A 26,282-nucleotide genomic window follows, 5' to 3' on the forward strand; every position below is an offset into this window, starting at 1 on the left:
CTGAAAGTCCACAACATAAAAACAAAGTATGGCATGAAATCACAAAAGTATAAGAATTATGTTTTATTGTATAATTTGTCTTTTACAACAGTGTACAGTTGTATAATATTTGCACAAGTGTTGCACCAATATTTGTCCTCATCCGACAAGATATGGGCCATGGAAGTTTTTAGCCAGGTTCGAATGTTATTTGGAAAAAAAGGTTTCTGTTTTACTGCACCACTATTTAACATTTGTCTCAGCCGTATTAGTGCTCGTGTTTGCTCATTGGCAGTGTCGCCGACCACCCTATATATTTCAGGAGAAACCTTCAATTTCTGTAATGTCACTGTTGCCCCATATTTTCTCACTCAAATTACTCTCTTACAAACATCACTGCTGATAGACACCAGATCTCAGCTTCTGACAAGAACATGTTTGTTTCAAACACACACATCCTTGTTTGAAATACTTACTCTATGTAAGTATGTATGCTCACTGTATTGCTTTATGATGGACTTCCTTTCTATGGCCTAACCCTGGCCATCATCATAATAATCAGCATCTTTATTGTCATTGCAACACATATACATTCCAATTAAATTTGTTCTCTGCATTTAACCCATCCCCTTGGAGAGCAGTGGGCTGCCACTCTGCAACGTCCAGGGTGCAATCTGGGGTTAAGGGTGTTGCTCAGGGACCCAGAGTGGCAGTGGGTGGGAGTTGAACCCAGAACCTCTGCCATGCTATTCTTATCTTAGTTGAATAAACAAAATGTACAATGTTGCCTTTTGCTAATTTATTAAGTAATTGTTTCCTTTGAACAATGAAGTTACTTGTATGTTTCAAATTACTGAAACTAAAGAAAAGTGCACCTAGCGAGAGATCTATACTCAATTAACTAAAATGTGCATAAATACATTACTTTCACAATTTAGATAAAGTATCTCAATGGTTGAAAAACTAAAAAAAGTTGGATATGATACAAGCATAATGAAGCTGAAGCGCAAGTTCAATTGAAGAAACTCATCGCCTGCCTCCATTCAGAGTCCGATCCGCCTCTGATGTGAGCCAATCAGCTACGAACCGCACCTCCATGAAGCCAATCAGCATCCCGCGCTCATCTTAAAAGCAACTTCAAATCCACGTCTCAGCCTGCTAACCAGCAAGCGCAAACGGATTGCATGTCGGATTTCGAATCAGATGTTTGATTCAACCCACCCCCAACCCCTTCTCCACCATCGTAGCTGAGTTTATCTAGCTTCCAAGACATTCCTCCATCCTCAAACCATCAGAGTGTTTTCTCCCTTCAGTCTTCAGCACTCCCTATCACCCCGTTATTGGTCCGGCAGAAGACCACCATGTTGGGCCCGGTTCTGCCAGAGGTTTCTTCCCAAAGGGGAGTTTTTCCTCTCCACAGTCGCTTCAAGCTTGCTCATCATGGACAGTTCATGCAAACCTGTGTTTATCAAGTTGGACATCTATCTTAAACAGATCATCATATGGACTGAACAAACTTCTTCTATCTCCACTCCACCACCAGTTTCAGACCTGGGGGGGAACATCCCTGTTCTCATACATCTACTTATGCATATTAAAGTATAATTCAGCATTAATGTTCCTGCCGAGGTCTGAGCGCCAAAGACTTAAAATATTGTGTCAATAAAATCCTTCTAATTGCCATTTCTTTCTCTGTGAGTTTTTCAGATTGAATTAGTATTTGTCCATTTGTAAGAAAATATCCACAAACTAATTAAGGTTTACTACCAGAGCCAATATATTCATCGAACATTAAACACATTCTTGGATAATGAGTCCAGGAACCTTATATATTGCTATGTAGGAACAAGAGTGCATATATGTTCTCTGGATTGAGGGTGTTAACCAGGGCTTTGAACCGATTTTTTTTTCCCAATCGGTTCGTTCCGAACAGAAACGGAATTATAACGTTTCCGGTTATGAGTTCCACCAATAAATTGACGTTCCCGAACCCGTTAGAACAAAAAAATACTGTCCCCTGAACGGTTAATTTCGTTCCTTTCGTTTGACAAATATAGCTATTGATATTGTGTTTGGAATGAGCGTTTTACTTAACGATGGATCGTAATTTACCTCTTATTTAAGATGTGTAGCTCTAGTGGAGACACCGCTCTCTCTCCATTCAGTCAGCAAATGTGTGATGTGATGTCACACAAGAAGTGAACCTCAGCCGTCATGGTAACATGCGCTAACCTGACTCCGCCAGCTGTACGTCGCTCCGCCTAGCTTCACTCACATACATCTGGGACACCTCCATAGCCTTTATTGAAGGCTGGGCCTTATCAAAAATCCTTGCATATGATTGGATAAGCCACTTGTCTGTCATCTTTATCGACGTGCTATTTCAACCAATCACACCGAAGCCAACCCGTGATACGGGGAAAAGCGACGCGGTTTTATTGACAGTGAGCAGGTCGGAGTCGATCCCGGGCCGACCGCGTTGAGGACTAAAGGCCTCCTAACATGGTTCGCGCTAACCGACAAGATGTCCGCTGCGAACGCGCCCTGGAAAACAAAACTTGCAAACTCCGGTTGGGAGAAGGGCGAAAGAAGGGCGAAGTAGATTGGACAACACGGAAGAAATGGCAGCATCAATGTTAACGCTTGCTTCCTCGACGAGCCGCCATTGCTATCAAAACAGTCTCATGTCATGGTCGCTTCTCCACTACGTCACATCTATGAAACTCCAGCCCTGCGTCCTGATTGGCCAGACAATAAAATTGGTTGGAGAAATCACTTTCTATGGCCGATGTCCCAGATGTATGTGAGTGAAGCTAGGTGGGGCGACATACAGCTGGCGGAGTCATGTTAAACGTGCGCAGGAAAATAATTACTTTATTTTTTTTAGTTAATTAGGCAACGAAAACTTTGAGGAATGAAATAAAACCAGTATTAACCAGTTACCATTATTTTTAAATAAGTGTTCCAGTTCCAGAACATAAAAAATAATAACGTTTCCGGTTTCGTTTCTGTTCCCTGTAAAATACAAAAAGTTCCCGGTTTTCGTTTTCGTTCCTTGAACCGGTTCAAAGCCCTGGTGTTAACACCGTAGCATTCAACTGTCATGGTGTTTGGTAATATTTGCGACTTTCCAGACAGCTCTGTGAGTTTAATACATACGTTCCATGCTTCTGACTTTGCATTGCAAATCCAACTTTTCCAGGTTGAGTTCGCCACTAGCGGTTGCTCCCTCCATTGCTGTTTTTTGAACACGGACAGAAAACATAGAGCGGAAGCGCACCCAATGGCGGCGGCGGTCCTATATTTTTTATTTTCTATTTTATTTTATTTTTTGGCATCGATCCTGGTTTATCTTACCTCCTATTGGTTAGCTCCCGCTCACGTCTGCTCCCCTTGATGTGTAATCCTGTACCGTCAGAGAGAGAGAGAGAGAGAGAGAGAGAGATAGATCTGTATAATGTGTGTATATATATATATATATATATATATATATATATATATATATATATATATATATATATATATATATAATGTATATAATGTATATATATACATATATATATATATATATATATATAATGTATATATATACATATATATATATATATATATATATATATCTATATATCTATACTATCTATCTATCTATCTATCTATCTATCTATCTATCTATCTATCTATATAGTTGATTATTAAGTAAACAATTCTTTTAATGATGTTGTCATAAAGACACAAATACCTTATTGTAAACTGTGGCTTAGTCTAAAGGATGAAAATTAGCAAATGTAAAGACATTTTTTTTTACATTTCTTCACCTTAAAAACATTTTTCTTTACTTGAAGTCATAAGACTGTGTACACGTTTGAGTGTGACTGTAAATGCCACTGCGTACGTACATATTTAAAATAAAGCTGCATTCGTGCTGAACTGTAAGACCCATTCTGAATATTTTTTACTCTAAATGCGTGTAACATCACAGCTCTATTGCACAAATATCTCAATTTCACCACTTCACTTCCCGTTTTATGAACTTCAGCTGAAATACATTTTCTTCCACAGACTGGTGTTCCTGTCCAATTACAATGTGAAATTTCCTCCCAGCCTTTGGAAATGTTGCACTTAGAGTTTTACGGTTATGTTACTCGAAATGTTTTTTCATCTCACCTCCTGCACCTGTGAACGTTAGCCATTCCTTTCCTACTGCACTAATGCACTTTGCAGTCTCCTCTGCTGAAGGTGAGTGGGTTACACAGGAAAATCCAGGAGGTGGAAGCTGGAAGTATGACAGAGGTGCCACAGGATGATTGGATTTTAATGCTCCTGACAAAACCCTCTCAGCTGAAAGATCAGCCACAATCCTTTTGTCAGCATTGCTAAGCTGCCGCAATGATCACAACTGGAATGTGAGTTGGTGGGATGGCAGGACTTACTTTAACCCTCAGTGCTTTAATCGGCAACAGGAGTCAGTAGGACTTAGTATTTTCTTTGCAATCACCAACAGCTTGTGTGCAGCAGACTCAGCCTGCTGCACAAAAAATCAGAGAAGGATAAAAGTTAAAATTACCTTATTTTTTTTTTTTTAGTTTAATTTTAGAAAGGGGGCACCTACAGTGACTTGAAGCAAATGAATAAACAAATAGCACAAGTGTAAAACCATCCAGATTTTTCTTCCTGCACTGCCCACAAACCAGATGGCAGTCAGATTTCAGACGCAGGGTTCTGGAAGACAATCAAGGAACAAGATTGCTTTTTTAGGAAGGGGGATTGGTTTAAGTAGATGTCAAATTACCGGCCCTTACACACACAACAGACACACACACACACACACACACACACACACACACGCTCTCACACACACACACAAAGAAACAGGTGCATGTTCTCGTGACTGCCTGTGTGTGTGTGTTCCTGGGCGTGTCTGTGTTTTTAGGTGGCAGCAGCGCTCGCTGTGAGGCGATGAGGTCATGTGAGGAAATCTGTCTCAGGGCCTCTCTGATGGAGGTCAGCCGCACAAATGCTGCCACCCAGGTTGATACAGGGACTCATGAATGTTTGATTGGTCTATTACCCCGCCTAGGAGGGGTACATTCATCCGTCCGCTTATAGACTTCAAATATTCCTTTTAGTCTGATATTTCTCCCTCAAAGCCCCACAGTTTTTTCCCGTTCACATGGTGCCTGGTCTCCATCCGCAGTGTTGTCATCTCGCTGCAGGACCATTGTTGAGAGAAACCGCTGTTTTTTTCCCCCACAACGGCAGGAGTACACCACCGTTTCAGGTGGGTGGAAGTGGGGAATTGATACTCAGTCATTCCGACATTCCTCTTCCTCCGCTGCAGTAAGGATAAAAATCTGGCCATCCATCTCTGCGTCTCAGCCATGTCAGCTCGCGGTGGTGAACGTGGCTACCTGGCAGTCAGAGAAAACAAGAACAAAGCAGGAACATCACTTTAATCTGTCGCCACTGTTAATTCCTGCCTCTGCCTTCCAAGAAGCAGCTTGGTGTGTCTCAGCCTCCCCCTCGTGAACAATCCATCACGGTTAGTGCTTCTCTCCTGAGTGCACTTGCTCCCCACCCCACCCACCCCCTGCTCATAGCTATGCTTTGCCATCACAAGTTGACGCAGGAACACATTGCATTCATTCCTTGGCATAGTTTGATCTTCTATGATTAAATAAAGCATATACAAGCCATAAGCATGGGCATATATGAGATCCAGTGTGATAACCAGCGAAAATGCAACTTCTTGATATCCAAATTTTTTACATAGATTTACAACATGATCATATTTATTTTACATTAAAGGAAAAGCAAAACATTGTTGCTGCTAAAACAATATAACTAGGGGTGTCCCGATACCACTTTTTTCCAGGAGGAGTATGAGTACTTCCGTTTAGATACTTACCGATTCCAAGTACCAATACTAAGTATTCAATAAATCGGTACTTACTCTTGGTGTATTAGCACCAATAGGCCACCTGGTACAGAGTGCCGTCTACCCTTTGAGTTGCAATGTATCTCAGCCCAGGAGGAAAATTAAGCACGAAATTGGTATTGGTTCATAGTATTGGGGTGCTTTTACAAGCATGAGTACTTGATGCTGGTATCAGGCCTGATACAAGTATCGGTAACGGGACACCACTAAATATGACTGAAATATTATTAGGGGTACTTTAATGTTAACCTGGAGAATACATACAAATAAATATTGTGTATTTGTCTCCATACATATCGCTGTTTTTCCTTTTTTCACACCTAAATGTTTGAGATAAAAATGTTATCAAACAAAAAATGTATGAATCAACAAAAATCCTGCGTAAATACAACATCTAGTTCTCATGTTGATTTCATGAGAAAATCAAAAAAGTGCTACAGAGGCCTGATGATTGTGAGTCGTCTAAAGCAGCACCATACAAATTTTGATCCAAGTATAAGCTTAATTTGAGATATAGTAAATTACTTTTCTGGTCAATAAACAGCTCCACGTGTATGGATGCTCAGTGCTAATCTGGAAAGCCGCCAGTAGAGCCCTATTTCAAAGGCAGGACTAACAGGGTCAGTGGAAACAGGTTATAACCAATCTGATAATTACTGTTCAAGCAACATACTCCATTTTAGCTTTTAGAGCAACCAGTTGTTGAGTTTTTAAAGATCTATCCAGCTCCATCAAGACATAATAAAGGGCATCATTAAAACATTGCTCCATTGTGGCCACCATCTTGACGGTTATGGTTACAGAAAAGCGCTGCTGCATTATGGGTTAAGAGTGACGCATCCCGCCACCTGCGCACTGATTGGTCCGGTAAGTTTCAGACCGGAGAGTCTGAACCTGTCCAGACTGACAAGCTGTGTATCGAATACACACAGCCTACGTCAGTCTGTCTGGTCAGGCTAGCGCGGTGCAGGCTGCTCTTCTCAAAATCTCGCCTATGTAACACGAGAGGTGCGAAACCAGCTCTGAATGGATCATGTGACCAAGAGGTCATGTGACCCAGAGCTCTGCTTCACAGCAGTGTGACCTCTCCTTAAACACAAGTGCTAACCTTACATGCTTCTCCTTTTCTCATCCTCGAGTCGTGGCCATGGTTATTATTACAAAAAATAAATAAATATGGTTCACAAACCTGCATGTCAGCTCTTCTCCTCTGTTGAAGTTCCTGCAGCCTTTCATAATCAGATGATTGAGCCTGCTGTATGCCCCACCCTTCTCTTCCGCAGCTCCTGGAGCTCCCTCTCCCCCTGGCTCTGCCTCATCCTCTCCATCCCCGTTTCAGTGAGAGACTCTGAGCATAATCTAGAGGGGCGAATGTGACCTTGTCTTTACAAGTAAATCGTAAATGGCTTGTACTAGTGTAGCGCTTTAACTAGTCCAACGACCCCAATCGAACGAATGACTACAATCAGTCAGTCACCCATTCACACACACATTCACACCCTGACGGTGGTGAGCTATGTTAGCAGCCACAGCTGCCCTGGGGCAGACTGACAGAAGCAAGGCTGCCATACATCGCCGCCACCGGGCCCTACGACCACCATCAGAAGGCAATTTGTGTTTAGTGTCTTGCCCAAGACTTAATGCTACACTGCCAGAAAGAACACATAAATATTGAAGTTAGCCCGCATTCTTCTGTTTTTTAATAACCTGCTTACTTCAGAAGACATTATGCCTCTAAACAAAAAAGACCTGTGCAGTCACAGCGGCAGATGCTTTTCTTCTTCTCTCATGCACGTGCACAACACTGGTGTAATTTCAACTTAACGCCATAGGGGGAAGACGGCTGCAGAAATCCTGGAACTGTGCTCCTTTAAGTCTTTAACGTCCCTTTTTTCAACAAGATAGAGAAATATGTGTCCCTTCAGCATAAATTGCAGCACCGACTACCAACCAAAGTGCATTTTTTGATATATTGCTATTGCTGTTGGATTTCTATTTTGTTTTAATTTCCCTAGAGTTGAAATCATTTCAAATTTTATCTACTGTAAATCCACCATTCTGAACTGATCTGAAGGGGGTAAAAAATCAGTTATCAAGTTTTTATGAGGAAATAAACATGTATCTGAAACAGTATTTCTCCCATTTTTTACACTACCAGGTCTGGGATATAGTCGCACACCCCAAATAAATCCAACTCGCTTGTACTCGACGAGGGGAAGGGGGGGGGGGGGGGGGGGGAGGGGGTTGAGAATTACTTTTTGTGCTTTTTCTAAAAACAAAACCAAGAAAACATCCCCATACTCGTTTTAGTATTGAGGAATAGAATAACACAGAATAGAACAAAATAAAACAGAATAGATGCTAACAACGGCATCCATAAAAAGGAAGGTAACAACAAACATGTTTTCTAACAGTATTTTTTAGGCAGTTTTCTTTGAAAACATATTTTTTTTTGTTTCTAAGGGACCCAGCACGCAGTGTAGAGGCCATGAAAGGTTATCAGCTTGACATAACTTGATACCGATAACTGGCCCATACCAGCAAGCGGTTACGGTTCATGTAGCAGAAGGCCAACCTTCAAAACAAAATCCAGAATCAGTAATTTGACACCTGCTATCAGGCTGCATCTGTGATTGCATAAGAAAACTATTCCCCTTGTAATGGTCTGTAAAACTAATGACATCTGTGTAAAATTAGTCAACTTAAAGCCAAACCGTAGTGCACGAAGCCTCGTCAAGCATGATATTAAAATGTCCACTTTTACATCTTTCTTCTTTTTTTTTTTCGCTGAAGTCCAGGCGGCTGGGTCCAACGTGATGGAAACCCAAAAGCCTAATGACTCAGGCAGACGGCTGTGGGCATTAGACAACTTCATTTATGAAATAGTCAACCTCCCGTGTAGCGATACATTCACATTACGCCGCCTCAGTTGAGAGACGCGCCACTGTCACAGACACTGAGCAGTGCTGATGTCCTTTCCTACCTGCATTTATCTTCCTCTCGGGAGGTAATGGTCTTCTCAGGTCATTTGCACATTAAGGTCTCGATCATTCATCTCACCCACCTGCAATCGTGCAAACTGCTGGTTGTCTGGAGGATGGCTTTGGAAACAAGGAAAGCATACACCGCCTGAATCATTCATGTGCATTGGATGCGAATCTCAGTGTTGCCTGTGGCCTAGCATGTCAGCAGAGGGCTATTGGTAGAAAAAGCAATACATGTCTGAATGCTTTCTGCACAGGATTTCTTGCTTTGGGTCTGATTTGCTCATTTTCTAAAAACAACTATGTTAACCAGTGTGGTAAGAACATGTTCTTAGGCGGAATCCTATTTCTTCTTGTTATGCCTACACCTATTCCCAAGTTTTAAGTATTCTCGTGGCCCTTCATTTTACCTGAATTCAAGACAAATGTTAGAGTTAGAGGTGTCAGCAATTGGTTTTGTGATGGGAGAGGAGTGTGAAGTTTGCAGAGTGGTCTAGCTAGCGCTTCAATTGTTTGTTTTTTTACCACATTTCAAGCAAACCTGTATGAGCTTTAACAACAAATGCACTTACAAAAACAAATACTTTCACCCTTAAAAGTAATTTTCTGTTGTAAAAATCAATGTGAATTCTTGTTACAGGTATACACTGTTCTATGCTGAATGATCCATCAATCACTGTTGATCAAAACAGACAAATGTAGCTTCTGTTGGTTCTTATTTGTTTTAAAGATCAAATACTGAAAAATCTTCTTTAATGTGATCTTTAATTGCACCAAAACTTAAAATGCAACTTTTTTTGGTCAAAAGACTCATACGCACATGCTTTTTGACACACTTAGCTTCTAATATGTTTTTTCAATCAGATGAAGGTTACAGACATATGACAAAAACAAAAAAACAATCAGAAAAGATTAGAAGCAGCAGGTCAGACTTAAAGATAATTGGCAATTGTTATTGGCTTATAAAAGCATTAGTGGTGCATTTAGAATTAAGTTTGCCATCATTGCTGATTTTGTTTAACAAGCAGAAGAAAAATAATGTATGCAAGGTTCAGAACAAGTTACATCACATTTTTGGGCATATTGTTTGTTTTGGTAAAAGGAAATCTATGTTTAACCCTACAATGAATTCAGCGCTATGGGATAAGGGAAACAGTAAGATTATCTTTAAAGGCATTGATGGATGGCAATTTTTTTTTCATATTTTCCTTTCAAACTCACCAATAGGCTTGTATATTGTCAGATGTTGATCCATTGCTTTTAGTCGCACAGATGCAACATGGTTTGTTGGAGTACATGCTCTATAATTATCTAGCTTTCTATCGTGGAGTAGGTTATTTTCTTACATCTACTCATAGTCGACTGCCAAGAGAATGGGTTATGCGACCCAAATGAATAATATCTACTCAGAGTCACTGAGTCACTCAGAGTCATTTCGGTTTTATTATGGATCATAATCTGGCAATTTCTATGGAGTTACTAGCCTCGAACAAATATCAGAACCACAAAAAGTTTAAATATTGTGCTGTGAAAGTATTTACCTCCTTATCAAACAAATTTTATAATCAAACCAAATTATCCTGACTAAATATTTAAAGCCTATTTAAAAAAAATATTTAGTTTATTTAGACAAACCAACCTGGCCTCATGTGAAACATCAAGTAAATCTGATTAACATGTTTTTGGATAGCAGAGTTTAATCACATAAATAGAACCTGTCTGACGACATGAAGTAGGTTGAGAATTAAAACTAGATGAGAAACAAATCCATTAACACTTATCAGTCTGGAAAGGGTTAAAAAGCAATTATTAGGGCACATTATGGCAAACCACAGTGAGAGTCACTATCCACAAATGGGAAAAAAAAATGGATCCTTCCCTGCTGTGGCCGACCTACCAAATTTACTCCAAGAACAGATACACAACAGATCCAGGAGGTCATAGAAGAACCCAGAACAACGTCTAAGGACCTGCCATCCTCACTTGCCTCAGCTATGGTCCGAGTTCATGTTTCAACAATAGGAATTATAACAATTTGTGTTCTAACATAGAAACCATTGTTGAAACCAAAAGGAACACAAAGGCCAATCTCATGTTTGCCAGAAAAAATCTTGATAATCCCAACGATTTTGGAAGAATATGTGGTGGACTGATGAAACACATTTTCAAAAGTCCTGATGCATCTCCATAATCTAGGTAACAAAAAACAGTTGAGTAGGTCCTTTACTTCAGTTTGAGGAGTTACAGGTACACTCAGCCTTAAAAGCAGTACCTTCGCAAAGTGGCTCATCAACATATTCGCAGAAACAGACACAGATACACTTATGTTCTAAACATGAGATCTCAGTGGCCTTTAAACCTCAAAACACATTAGGGCAAAGACTGGTTTATCCCAAAGATCCGGTCCCCTGGCACAATCAATGCAATGTAATGTAGTGTATGCTGTTAAGTACCAGGAGGACTGTGACCAGTTATACATCGGGGAAACAAAGCACCCACTGCCCAAAAGGATGGCTCAGCACAGAAGAGCAACATCGTCAAGCCAAGATTGTGCAGTTTATACTCATCTGCAGGCCAGCAGTCACTCTTACCGGAATAAAGATGCTCTCATCTCGGATAGGGAAGGAACGTTGTTTTGAGAGAGGTGTAGAGACAGGCATTTTCGTGAAGATCGTTAAACATGGGTGGCGCCCTCTGGCTCCAGTTGTCCCCCGCTTACAACGCTGTTATTACAAGCATGACTCAGCCCTCTGGGAACAATAAGTGACCATCAGAGTACGTACGATTGGTCGGTAGCCTAATGGTCCTCTTTTGCATGTCAGCAACCAGTGTTGATTGTCACACTTGAACTTGTTGATCCACTGTGCAACGAGACTGCATATAAGGCTGAGTTTACCTACAACTCTATAGACTGACAAAGTCTCTGGAAGAAGAGACGAAACGTTTCAACAAAGAAGTACCCGTCCGGACTTACTCAATTTTGAAAGGTGTACTGCATGTTGCTCATATATATATATATATATATATATATATATATATATATATATATATATATATATATATATATATATATATATATATTTTTTTTTTTTTTTTTTTTTTTTTTTTTTTTTTTCATAAAATATAATGTAGTGTTGGTATAGATGGGCTGCCTTGGATTAGGGTTAGCTTCAGGAATTGATAAACTTGCTGTAATTGATGGAACCATAATTCTGTACACTGTCTGAAAATCCTGAAGGAAAGCATGTGGTCATCGTTTCATGACATTAAACTCGAGCACACTTAGATTATGCAGCAGGGCAATAAACCAAAAGCACCCTGGAAAATCCACTTCTGAATGGCTCCAGAAAGGAGAAAAAAAAAAGAAAACTAACTAAAGGTTTTGGAGCTGCCTAGTTAAAGTCCTGGGCTTAAATCCAATTGAGATGCTGTGGTATGACCCTAAACAGGCCATTCATTCTCAAGTACCCTCCAATATGGCTGAATTAAAGCAATTCTGAAAAGAAAAGTGGTCCAAAATTCCTCCACAGCACTGACAAAATGTATTCCCCTTTTATTACAAATGCATCATGGCGCTTGTTGGTGACATGATGGGTAGCACAGCTAGTTATTAGGTTTAGGTGGGCAATTACTCTTTCACTTAGGGTCAGATTGGTTTGGAAAGCTTTCTTTTCATTGTATGTCAAAGAAGTAGAAGAAAAATGGAGAAATCTGTGAAGGGGGGAAAAGTGCAGCACTATAAGCAAAGAGGTGGGATTGAACCTAGGTATACTGATGTTAAAGAAGGAAGGTCAGATTGAGCATGAGTTTGATGATAAGCATAAACACATCAGATTTTTCAACAGGACAGAACCATTAATTCGATGAGATGACTCAATCTGTCTCATTACATAAAGCCTGTTTGTGCAGATTATCAGATCAAGGTTTTAGAAATATTCCAAAGACCTTTTTTTTGTCTCTATGCTTGCTTTCACTGCATATCTACATTCCATGATTCACAACCCGTTTTACTACGGAATAAAGAGCAAAACACTACAGTAGCTGCTGCTGAGGAGCACAATCTTAACCCGATCTCCCCAGGACTCAGCATTATCCCCGTCTGCTTTCCTATTTGCTTGGGTTCGATGTGAAACTGCTCCCCGTATTTCTCACAAGCTGTTTTGCCAGCAGAGGTCACGGAGGATGTGTAGTGCATTTAGTCACGACGTGAACGCATTAGCCGCTCCCACCAGGTGTGTAATTACATATGAAACTGGGTTTTCAAAGCAAGGTGGCATGGAAAGAAAGTAGGGCAAGACGAGTAGTCTTAAGAGAAGTCCTATTTATTCCTCACCTTCTTCAAATGTGTGACTTCTTATTTGAAGTTGTAAAATAATCCAAGGTCAGTGTACCTATTTCAGGACTCTTAAAAACAACAAACATGTGACAGCTACAGGGTTGTGAATCCCAAAGTATTCACATTCCCCGAATTTAACAACATTTTGAGAGGTTACAACAACAAACCTCAAAGTATTTCACTGGGATTTAAACCAGATCAGCAGAGATTAGTTATGAGTTACACATAGTTTTTAAAATCATTTGCAAACAAAAGTCTAAAAAGTGGTTTGCACCTGTGTTCATCCCCTTTTACACTAAAACTGCTACATAATATCCACTAAAAAACTAACATTACACATCGGCACTGTGAAACGTGGTGGCGGCAGTACCATGCTAAGGGGATACTTTTCTTCAGCAGAGTCAGGAAAACTGGTAAGAGTTGATGTGATTATATGGAAAGCTAAGTAGAAGCCGTTAGAAGCTGCAAGTAACTTGAGACTGAGATGGCGTTTATCTTTCAACAGGACAGCCAGAGCTACAAGGGAATGGTTTAGATCACCGTCAAGCTCAAAGTGGTCATGGGCCACAAAAATTTTACTTTTTAAGATAAAAAAAAAACATTGCTTTGTTGTGGACTGTTTTGTATTTTTAGCTCCTCAGCAATACATATTTAATAATTTAATGAAAGTCACAAATCAATCAAATTTTTGTTGATCATTATTGATCAAAAGCTTAAAGAGGGCGTTGTGTTTTAGCATTATTAAGACAGACACATCTTTTCCCTACACACACACACACACACACACACACACACACACACACACACACACACACACACACATATATATATATATATATATATATATATATATATATATATATATATATATATATATATTTATTTATAGATAGATAGATAGATAGATAGATAGATAGATAGATAGATAGATAGATAGATAGATAGATAGATATATATGTGTGTGTGTGTGTGTGTGTGTGTGTGTGTGTGTGTGTGTGTGTGTGTGTGTGTGTGTGTGTGTGTGTGTGTGTGTGTGTGTGTGTGTGTGTGTGTGTGTGTGTGTGTGTGTGTAGCTGCAGGGTGCATTTTAATATCATCCTAACAAATAACAGGTGTCCATCTGCAAACACCACCTGTGCTGGCGGTCCACATTTGGCCCATTCTTGAGTTACGGTCGGGTGCATCACACAATTTAATTTAAAGGGCAACAACAAATGGCCCCTCAGTTACACTTTGGACATCCCTGGTTTAGATCAAGGTTTAGATGTGTTAGAAAGCCTACCCCCCCCCCCCCCCCGTCAAAGTCTAGACCAAAATCAAATTGAAGATTAGTGACAAGACTTGAAAAGTGATGTTCATAGATGCTCTCCGTCTAATCTGACCAGCTGGAGCTTTTTGTCAAGAAGAATGGGTAAAATTATGGCCGTGCAGAAATACCATCATATAACATTGAAGTTTGTGTTTTTAAATTCAGTGTTCAAAAACATCAGGAGGCATAGTACGTCTTTGAAGCACCATACGTGGTTTTGATTAGTAAAATATCATAGTATAGATAACAATATCTCTTTGCTGTTTTTCTGTTGAGTCTGTTTACAGCAATCTGTGCTTTTTCTGCCTTTCAGGTACGGTGACATGGTGCCAAAGACGATCGTGGGGAAGGTGTTTGGGTCCATATGCTCTCTGAGTGGGGTGCTGGTCATCGCCTTGCCTGTCCCTGTCATAGTGTCAAACTTCAGCCGCATCTACCACCAAAGCCAGCGGGCGGAGAAGCGACGAGCCCAGAGGGTACTGACCAACCCCAACCCCCCACCGCTCTCCTTCCTCTACCGTCTTTTTTTTAGTGTTTATTTTGCTTCTCTCTGCCCCTTTTCCTCTGTCCCTGTCTTATCCACCGGCAACAGAATGACAGGGCAAACACTATCTTCCAAAAATATTAATCTTTTATTGTGCTTGTGTGGATGTGCGTATCGGGATGGGCTGAACTCGCTTGAGTGTATTTCAGCTGGAGTCAGAAACACAGAAGGGAGTGACAAAGACTGAACAAATAATCTATCTGCAGATTATCGTGTCAGCAGTTTTTTGAAAGGAAAAAAAAAAAAAACAGATCTGTATGTTATTCTTTTTTTTTTTCACCAAAAGTGTTTGCCAAAGCAGAGTTTTTCCTAATAGTAGATTTAAGCACAACTTCTTCCTGCCCAATACTGTTGCTGTCAGCCAGAGACAGAGCCAATTAGTGTGACAGACAGACAAACCGTCAGGGGGCTAAAACAGAGGTCTGTTTGTTCAAACAGAAAACTCGCCTCGCTAGAATCCGTGCTGCCAAGCTTCGGGGCACTAACGCCTATATGCGCTACAAACAAAACGGGCTCCTGATCGACGCGCTGGAGGAGGTAACGGCGCCAAGCAGCAGCAGCATGGGGGCTGACCGACCTGGGTCCTCGCTGACGCTTGCATGCCTCTTTTGCTCGAGGAGGGAGTCGGGTGTGGGGCGGGTGGGGCATGCCACCAAACACACACGCAACTTGGAGGTTGGGGGAGCTTCTCATGCAGTAATGTAGGGGCCGGTGTCATCCCAGTGCTTCCGTGTGATCGTCCTCTCTCTTGCATCACACCTTTGGGCTGCAGCATTGACATGCTTCGTGAACGCTATCTCTCTCTGTCCCATACAGCAAGGGGGGTTTGGGTGGGGGGGGGGTGGCCGACTCTTCTGGTGGATCGCAGCCATTACAGTCGCACTGACTCATAAACAAGCTCTGCATGTTTTGTCCAACAGGGTTTGGAGGGGAAGGAGGGAACCCCAAAAAAGGTTGCTTATCGGAGAATGTGTCGGGCCTCGGAAGCTGTATGCTCAGCCTGCATCTCCTCTAAACTCTGTGTTTGATCTGTGTGTCTGATTTCTTGAGCATCCAGGTTTTAGCGCAGACTAATGCAACACGCCGTCCATCCCAGAGCCGCGCAAAGCTTCATCAACTGCGTGTGTGTGTGTGTGTTTTATAAGTGTGTGGTGTTGTTGTAGTGTGAAATTTGCTTTGGTTTTTTTTTTCGTTTTTCTGGTGTAGTCTGTTTGATCTGTGTCGAGGTGCGTCACTGCTGTTGCTCTAAAAGGATTTTACCTAAAAATTCGATAGTCCTTTTGTACCAGATAAATTATCTTACATGTCAGCTGCAGATGCACCGACCTGAGATGTTTGGCCATTTTTTTTGGATTTGAATCTGTCAATCCTGACTTTTGCCAATTCTGCTTTCTTTTAAGGACTACAATTAAGCTTCATATTATTTATACCCCTGAAAGATTTCAATTTAGAATTATTGTCAACCTGTCAACTTTGTGTCCGAAAATGAGAAAGCTATCTTTCAAAGATAATGAAGCAATGTAACAATAGTGTCAATTTTGTAAAACAAAATTATCTGCTGTTTTGTGTTTACATTTTATTAAAAATGAAATGTGAAAATTTACTGATAGCCCTCAACTAATTAATGAAAAAAATCCAAACACTTCTGATAATTGCTGTACTGGTAATTAGATCATTTATCTATTTAGGCCTCATTGTCATCCTCCTAATCTTCAGCTCCCTCCACAGATTCTCAATCACATTCAAGCCGGGACTCTTGCTGGGCCATTTCAAAACATTAATACTTCTTAAATTAATTACATTATTACTTTAAATCAAAATCTGGCAGGGGTGTAAATAATGTCCAGGTTAGCATTATTAATAGAGCCCTTAAAAAATATGTTTCTAGTCTTCCTGCCATGGGCAATCGTTAATTAGTTCTATTACAAGCAAATGCAACAGTGCACTGTGTGTGTTAGAAAGCAGTCAATGTAGAAAAAAAAGGTTTTATTATTCAAAAATAAAGACAAGGTGATAACAGTGTTGACATTTCAAACTGTCTTTAGTATCTTATGTTAGCAATTAGACTAATAAGTGCTGTCAACACTAGTTACTGTGAGGCTTTGGTTGGCGTTAGATCATCACAGTATGAAAACCTTAAGTAAAAATAACATGGTATGTATGGTGTCGCTTGAAACAGAACATTAATAACAATCTTATTGCTTTCACAGTCACACTTATCTATTTCCAAATAGAAAAGTAACCGCCACTTCAGCTTGCACAGCATTGCCTTCATAACACTGAAAGGTGCCTTTCTTTTTTTTTGTGGTGCTGGTGGGGGTGGGGGGGGCATCACCGCTACCATACAGCTGGAGAAAACTCAGTTAACTCAGCTCCTTTTTGCTTGCATCTCAATAAGAGGGCTTTGAACTGCAGGAATTGTATGACGCAAAATGCTTGCGGTTTTGAAACTTATTCAAAACTTTGGTCTGCTTTGGTGCTGGTAGTCGGCCCATAACTGATAATCGATAATGATAATCACTGGAATTTCAAACTTACAAATGGAAAGGAAGCAAAATGACAAGACCCGCGGCAGTACAGCTCCCATTTGTAGCAGCCTGACCGAACAGCCAACGTATCTGCTTAAAAATATATAGCTTCCTTTAAAGAAAAGATATCTAAGTCAGAGGACGCACAAAAGCATTCATCTTGTCAAGTTGCATATTTGTGCTTCCCATGACTTAACACTTCACTTATACTGGAAATAGCTACCTGTGTGTCATCTACACTCCTTACACAACAAACAGCGTTTTAGGCACAACCAAGCAAAACGTATTATCAGTGATTAGAAAGCAAGTTTCTAACTCCCAGGTATCTGGTCAGTGATAAAAAGGCCGGAAATCATCCGGTTTCAGTTACTAGCCGATCTCTCCGTGCATCTCTGCAGTCAGCTTCAGTTTCCATGCATCTAATGCAGCAGATTGTCTGCCAAGCTACAGATCAGCATTTTAACTTCCTTTTTTTTTTATCACCGCGTCACTTCAACTGGTTGTTTATTTTAGAGTCTGAGCCTGCTCATCTACACTCCAGCTTCTTTTTCTTCTTCTTCTTGTTTTTGTCTGTTTTAACTTTGTGTTTTCCAAGGCCTCGAAGGAAGCAGGAAAGGCCCTGGTTGCAAAGGCCGCCAGCCCTCCATTTGAGAGCCAGCATCATCATTTGCTGCACTGCTTGGAAAAGACCACGGTAAAAGTTATTTTCTTAATTTAAGATATTAATAGTCCATGTTTGCATTTTCTGTTTTTTGCACAAGAAATGTACAGTGGCAGGACAGGTAAATACACAGCTGAACTGTCCTCTGCAGGATGTCACAAAATAAAGTTTTTTTTTAATTTACAGAGAAGGAAAAAAATCTGCTAATTGTGTTGGGTCTATTTGGGTTGATGACATCATTAGCGGCACAAAATTGGTCAACATGGCAGACGTGAAGATTTTGATTGTTCCAGTTGCATTTGTGTTTGGCTGATGAAGCCGTGGTGGATAGTGTCGTGGATGATGGAGCTCAAGCAAAAAATGGCCTGGATTTTAACGTTAATAAATCAATGTTCGTGATCAGCTCTTAACGTTCCCTAAAATCTTTTGTCTGTTGTTTATCTTCAGAGGCATTTGTAGGAGGTTCTGGGCAATCTAAGCTCACTTTACTTTAACGCATTCAAAAAACATGTCTCTTACTTTCTCAGTTCCTCCATGTGGTGTTAACGGGAATGATGGCGATGGTTCAGGAACAAACATGGTGGGGCCAGCTGGTCAGATCGGACTCATTTGAAGTCTGTATTTTCCTGGCAATCAATTTCAGTACGAGTCCCAGACAATAAAGCAGATCTGCGGGATCTGCAGGATGTGGATTTATTAACATCTTGGCTTGAAGTGACTCCTAAAGACGTTCAAAATTAAATCTGGCCACCCCAGTCTACCCCAGTCCAAATCTACAGCGTTCTCACATATGCCTGAAATGTTTTCCAGCAGTCATAAAGAATACAAGTCAACACCTCGGAAGAAAGGCATTTGATCAAACATGTGAAAAGCACAAATAAATGTTCAGAAAAGAACCCTCATCAGCTGCCATTCGCCTTATGTGATGCCATCGGAGGCGTGTGAGCACGGAAACTTGTTTGTGAGGACAGATTTTTATCTTGATTAAATAACGATTTACAGTAAAACAGCAAAACAAACTCGCTATGCCACATTAATCTTTTGGGGAAGCATTATATCCAAAAGGGGCTTGGACAATTTTATAGAAAAGTCTTGTGAGTAGCTTTAAAACCTTTAAAAGCGTCCATCTTACTTATCAGACTAACAGACTTGTCACGTTTCCCTCTGTAAAATAATAATAATAATAAAAATCCTTTCATGGAAAATTTCAGTACTCCTGCAGTCAGGGCTGCATCTTCAGTAGTGCCAACCTGTTACAGTAAGATAAAAATAGAAACAAAGTGAGTTTTCCGTCCATGTTCGGAACTGTAGAATCTATTTTATATGCAGCACTAGTTATAAATAGTCTGAAACGGGGTGGGGGAATGTGACGCCGCTTTTTTTAGAAACGTGTTCAAGATTACGCGACTGCTCCTGCCAGTTACCTCATTTTTCTCCCAAAACAAAGCAGCCTGCTTTGTTTTATGTTATCTATAATTTAGAGATGAAAGAGCCTCTTTAATGCTTGTGACATACTGTGGCACGGTTCTTTTCAACTGGAGCTTTAAAGCCGGCGCAGAGACATGCAGAAGCAGTGAATTACTGGAGGATTTTCCTGTTGGTTAAAGACCCGCAGCTTGTTTGGGAGACGCTACATAAAGGTTACATATAGCATTGAGATGGCTGCGCAAATGTTTACATTGAGCCTCATTTGATGTGTGTTATAGATAATGGAGAGATGAGCAGGGAGGTGGGAGGGAGGGGGGGGGCAGAGGCGTGATTCAGGGTACAGCATCCGATCCTTCACGGTGTCTCCCTGCCACCTGCTGGTGGGAGCTGCAACACGTCTCCACGCTGACCTTCAAGTTCTGCTCATTTGTCACAGGGATAACAGTTGTGTTCACACAGATGGCACTTAATATGGACATCTGGCCCAATACAGAGCTACTCCCTTGACAATTCATTTTCCAACTATCAAAACGCTTTTCACTTCAGTCGGCTTGGAAACATCTTTCCTCGTTATCTAGCACATCCAAACACTGATGTAAAAAAAGTAACCAATTAACGCTGAATTTAAGCGCCTGTTTTTTTTTTTTTTTTACCCATCCACCAGAATCACGAGTTTGTGGATGAGCAGACGTTCCAGGCCAACTGCATGGAGATTGCGGTGGTGAACAAGTCGGGCTCCCGCACCTCCTCGCTGTCCTCCTCGCCGCACGGCCTCAGCTCCTGCTGCTCTCGGCGCCACAGGAAGAAGAGCAGCTTCAGCCTGCCGAGCACCAACAACCAGGAGCTCAGCACCATACAGATCAGAGAGAGGCCCGTGACCAACAGGTAGGAGACGTTGACCAAAATCTACCAAAAATGTGGATTTAATACAGGGTGGAAGGATTTGCCAGTTGAGTTAATCTTAAACATTGTTGCACACGTCAGGTGTGAAGCTGCACGATGCAGAAATGACAGGATCTAAAAGCTGTGCCTTGCAAAAGTATTCATACCACCTGAACCTTTCCCATCGTGTCACCTCAAGATGACAAACCACTTTTATATGATAAGGAAAAAGACAAAGTTTTCCAATATTTTCATAAACATTTGTTTTGAGTCCCCTTTACTGTGATCCTTCTGCACAAAATCTGGTTCACCCGTTCACTGCAAAAAGTAAGTGAAACTTTCTCGAAATGAGTGTGTTTGTCCTTGATTTGAGCAGGCAAGTTTAAATGATCTGTCCAGCTGTTTTTAAAATCATTAATTTGGGCTTTTAGTTTCAATTTCCCTATGTTTTATTTTGCTTCAATTTTCTTAAATTATTATTTTTTTACTTGCTTTTATTCTTTTTATATTTTCCTGTGTTTCAATCATGTAAAGCACTTTGCATATTCCTTGTACTGAAATGTGCTGTACAAATAAATTTTTCCTTTGCCCTTAAAATAGGAACAGCTTATCTCCATCCTCTTATTCCAAGTGCAGTATATATAATTATCTTATTTTAGGGGACAAAAAACTCATTGCATTGGCAGGTAATCGTATTTAATTCTTTAAATCAGGGACAATTGCACTCATTCCAAGAAAGTTTTAGTTACTTTTAGTTCCCGTTTTGCAGTGTCTGTCTTCTGAAGCCATATAATAAGTGGAGCCCAGGTGGAGAAGCAGCAGCTTCGGCGACATCAGAGAGAGCGAAAGGCTGGGAACCCAGAGGAACAGCCTGCTCTTGTGGAGAAAGAGTGTTAAGGTGGAAGATTCTTCAGCGCTTCTCTTCAGTCTGTGTGATGTTTAGCCAGGGGAGACAGTAAAACTCCCCAAATAAAGCTTTAGCCCAAAATCCAAAGATGGGGTCTACTAACAGGCAACTGTGTTTCACAAGAAGGCAGGTGTAGATATACTCAGCATAGGGTTTAGGCGAGAATCGATTGGCAGCAGTCGGCGCGGGGGTTGGTGTCCAGATATCAGATAGGCACTACAGACCCTTCATAGGCGGGGCAAAGAAGGAAAAATTTAAGGACAGGAACTTGGTCGATATTGATGAGAGCAGAAAATAAATGCCGGACGGCTACTGGCACAAGGTGGTCGATAATCTGGAAGAGGGGAAGCCACTGGGGGGATCTTGAGCAGTGCTGCGCACAGGTGAACCAGAGAGGCAATTGGCTCAAGTGGACTGAATGAGGCTGATGAGAGCAGAGAGACTTGGCAGAAACAATCTTTGAAGAAAATAAATGGCAAAAAAAAAAAATTTATTCTCAACATGTGCAAAGCTAGAGGGGCATATCCCAAAAGACTACTGCAGCATAAAGTGCTTCTGCAAAGTATCGACTGATGGGAGCTGAATACAAATCAAAGACAAACTATTCTGATTTTCAGTTTGTTTGAAAACAGTGTGTTCTTCTTTTCACTTCACAATTATGCACTTCTTTGTGTTTGTCTGCCACATAAAATCCTAATAAAATGCTCTGAGGATTTCTGGTGGGAACATAAAACACGGGGAAACACATTTGTATGAAACTGCAGGACAAACTCGCTGTTTAGATCGATGTTCTTTCAGCAATAAACACTTGGATGTTGTGAAATTTGATGTCACCGTCATTGTGTGACTAATATTTTTGATAAACATTTCTCCATATAAATACAGGAAATTACTAAAGATCTTACAATGTGTTACATATATTACCTGAAACTCTGAGGACTTAGGCAGAAAGATGGTGCTTTATATGGAAAACCTTCAGGCCCTCAGACATTGGTTTTGTAGTGGAAATCAGTGCATGGTCTGTCACACTTAAAAGCTTTTCTTTGAGAAATCTAAGTCACATTCTTAAACGAAAAACCATAAAAAATGTATTAACATGTTTCAGGAACTGAAGCCACATGTGGCGCCATCATCATAATCGTCATCCTTTTCAGCCTTTCTACTGCGTAACAGTGTGGCCGTGAACTAAGAAATGTTTTCAACTGGTTTTGCTGCAAATTGGGCTTTTTATGCGATGAAAAGATTTTACAAGTAAAAGAAAAAGTTAAATAATAAAAAAGTGAAAAAATGTCATTTTATGTTAAACAGCTCAAATCCTCTGTCATGCAAGAATAAGAAACACCCCAGCGTCTGATCCCTTCAGTTCCCATTACAGAGACTTAAAAGAGCTGATGAAATACAGGGGTAAACATCTTCCTGTCCCGCTTAGAAAACTGTTGATGTAGTCAAAGTCAAACCACACATGAATTAAAAATGAAATTCTCAGTGATGACTTTTGACACGTTGCCCTTTTTGACGGGAGTGGCAACGCAGTAACCCCTAAGCACTGACTCAAAACAATCTGCAAAAACAATTGATTGTAGTATATGAGTTTCATGTACACATATCAGGCAACTGCTGTCGGAAAGTAATCACCACCCTTGAACTTTTCACATGTTGTCACATTACGGTCGCACACTTAAACAGACTTTATTGGGATTTTATGCGGTAGACCAACTGAAAGTAGTGCATCAGCTCCCTTTGCTCTGATCCTACGTAACAAAATCCAATACAGTCACTTGTAATGAGGAAGAGTCCCAGTGAAGACGAAGAAGTCAATTACTTAATCCACGGCCCATGGTGACTGTGTAGGAGCTGCTGAGAGCCACAGCTCAGGTGGGAGCATGTGTCAACGAGACAGCCTTTCCTCAGACTTGTGGGGAAACACGTAGAAAGAGTTCCTCTGGTCAGACAGACCAAAATGGAACATTTTTGGCCTGCATACAACATATTATGTGTGGTAAAAACACGAATATGGTATATCATCATGAATACACCATCTCCACGTAGCAGTAAGTAAGTAAACTTTATTTATACGGCACCTTTTACAGGACAAAAACCACATAGTGCTTCACAACAATGCATGTATGCAACATCTTACAGAATAAAAGCATTTGGTGGTGGCAGCATAATACGGTGGGAGGTTTTTATTTTGCTAAATATAAGGAACCAATGAAAAAAACTAAATTGTTGTTTGAAATGTGACCAAAATCGATATGTTTAGTGGGTATTAATTCTTTTGTGGGCAACTATCAAAGATCTCAGATTTTTTTTGGATCGGTGGACACTGTATCACCAGCCCTCTGTCACAGAGACACAATCTGTTCCCATTTAATTAGATTAATCTATGGAAAAAATGAACAACAACCACATCACAGACAAAAATAAACAAGATGATTCCCATAAATTTGAAAACTTAGTATCCAAAAGATAATCAGCTGAAGGAAGATGCATCTTTCGAGCAACAGTCTACTCCTTTGGTGGATTTCTATATAACATGTGATGTGAACTGAATTTCAGACACTGTTCATCTGCTGTTCATCCTTGTTTTTAAATCACACCTCACACAATATGCCATTATGGTCAGGTACAAAGGCTGGACCAAAAATGTGTAAAAAAAAAAACAAGCTCTAAAACACCTTCAGAAACCTTGAAAAAATATTGATCCACTTTAAAATACGGCTGGCTCATTGGAATCAAAGTACAAGAAAATACTGATGGTTTAATACTTTGGCACAGCAATTTCAGTTTATAAACACGGTTAAAAAATCTTTAATATTAGTGTTTTTCGTAGGTTCCGTCAAGCAGAGCACAAAAAAAAACACACATTTCTTTGAACATTCTTTCACTAAAGCTTTTGTGCTTTTATATAAAAAGAAGACTCTTATACCTGGACAGTATTCTATAAAAGAAGTTTGTGCACTAGTATATTTTCAAGGTCAGCTGTCTCACCCTCCTGATTTTCCTCCTCAGCCGCTCCAGCCTCAACGCCAAACTCGATGAGACCGTGCCCTTGAAGTGCGACGAAGCTTACATCTCCCCGTCCATGGTCCGGCTGTCCGCCCCCTTGGCGACCTCGTCAGACGATGCTTCCCCCACCACCACGTACTCACAGAGCAACATTGTCCGAGTATCTGCCTTGTAGATGTCACGCCTATCTGACCTGATCAGCTAACTGGTCTCGTGAAGCACCAGATGCTGAGGAGAGGGACCACTGAGCATCAACCTGCCATAACCGAGAAGAATTATAAGCTTAACAGCCGTTGGGATTTTTGTTTGGAGTTGTGATTTCATCTGATGTCAAACTCTGCATGGTGTTCAAAAAAAAAAAAAAAAAATGGCGTGGACAGCAGCCCGGGGAGTTTGATATTGAACCAGCAGATCTTGCTTCATTAAGCACATCAAAGCGAGGAGGCGTTAGGAATGATCGCCATCGTTGCCTAAACACACTGAGAAAAAAAACAACAACTTATTTTTCAATATGTGACGTAGATGTATTTGTTGTCCTTAATTCCAAGGTGGAAAAGACTCGAGATCATTTTTGGATGGCCTCTGGTGATAAAGCACACATGTTCATTGCCTAAACGGGCCATCTTTGTGAATATGAAATCACTCTCCACCCTGTTCCATTTAAAACCCTCTTCGATTAAATGCTTTCTTTTCTCCCCCCCCCCCCCCCTTTCACTGTTGTAAAGCCTGGAAAAACGTACATCTACTGGAGCGGATCGCTGTTGTGAATATTCATGAACTGACTCAATAACTGGTGGATGTCATTGCCTGACAAATAAAATCACACGACCCATCCTGACATGTTTGTGAAATGTGCAAGTGAAAGTTAAATGACCAAATCTGTGTTAGCTTCCATATTTGTTACACTGGATCAGTGTGAAAGCCGCTGTCGGTAGTTAACAGTTGTTGTTGATAACTATACAGGGTACATATTAGTTAGGGCACAAGTGAATAAGTGAATGTTCTCAGCAACATTTAGCCAACCTTAATAGGGAGACGTACAAGATGGTAGCATCAGCCTGCAAAACCTTATGAAAGAACATTGACTGATTTCCTCACGACGACTTGGTTGACTCCATCGCATCAAAGCACCATTTTGTATATTTTTCATACTGTAAATATTTCTCGGTTAGGACTTTATCAAATGCATCTGAAGGTGGCTCCTCTCATTTCTAGGTTTAGTTTGAACAGTTGTTTCTGTCTGTTACCTGGTTGAATTTAATGATTTGCATGCTGTCATTGCAGAATTATGTTTTAATTAATGTGTGTCTCTGCTTCTTGTTGGGAAGTTTGTCGGTGACGGGCAAGATTAATGGGGATGGAGCACAATAAAGCGCCGTGTGTGTCCGGATTTTAAAGTCTGCTTTTGATGAAATGCAAATCTTGTCAGCGACTTCGTTTGTAAGGGTTAAAGAAAAGGGCCCAAATTTATCACACATTGTGCATTTGGTGCAGTGGAAAGAATAAAATAATGCAGCTTTGTTAAAGCATCTATCTTCAAATCCACAGGGCTGTGTGCGGGTCTGTGTGCGTACGTGTGCCTTCACCTCTTTTTATTGCAGGGTGTGACAGGTGGCTCCTCAAAGCTGTTCCTCATCAAGTCCAATCAGGAGGAGCTTAAAGAGGAGCGGGTTCCTTGAAGTAGATGCCAAATCGTTCTCACTCACAGAGTGGTAATCAGGCCTTTCGGCATTAAAGCTGGATGTCTCTCTGTTCCTTCCCTGACCTCCTTGTTGTCTTC

The 26,282-nt window shown here is 40.7% G+C and overlaps 1 protein-coding gene across 2 annotated transcripts in view; it reads left to right on the plus strand.

The window, feature by feature from the left end:
* LOC105938611 (potassium voltage-gated channel subfamily D member 2) overlaps positions 1-26,047 on the plus strand; it is an 86,658-nt gene extending 60,611 nt beyond the window's left edge. Inside the window, exons 3-7 of one of the 2 annotated variants that reach the window (XM_012880424.3) lie at positions 14,857-15,019; positions 15,526-15,624; positions 18,211-18,309; positions 20,369-20,589; positions 24,506-26,047. In XM_012880424.3, coding sequence (XP_012735878.2) covers positions 14,857-15,019; positions 15,526-15,624; positions 18,211-18,309; positions 20,369-20,589; positions 24,506-24,677 — 754 coding nt within the window. In that variant the 3' untranslated portion in view covers positions 24,678-26,047. The remainder of the gene's footprint in view (positions 1-14,856; positions 15,020-15,525; positions 15,625-18,210; positions 18,310-20,368; positions 20,590-24,505) is intronic. The other variant, XM_012880425.3, reaches the window with a different exon arrangement.
* The last annotated feature ends 235 nt before the right edge of the window (positions 26,048-26,282 follow it).

Source organism: Fundulus heteroclitus, chromosome 2 (assembly GCF_011125445.2).
Source record: "Fundulus heteroclitus isolate FHET01 chromosome 2, MU-UCD_Fhet_4.1, whole genome shotgun sequence".
Classification (NCBI taxonomy): domain Eukaryota; kingdom Metazoa; phylum Chordata; class Actinopteri; order Cyprinodontiformes; family Fundulidae; genus Fundulus; species Fundulus heteroclitus.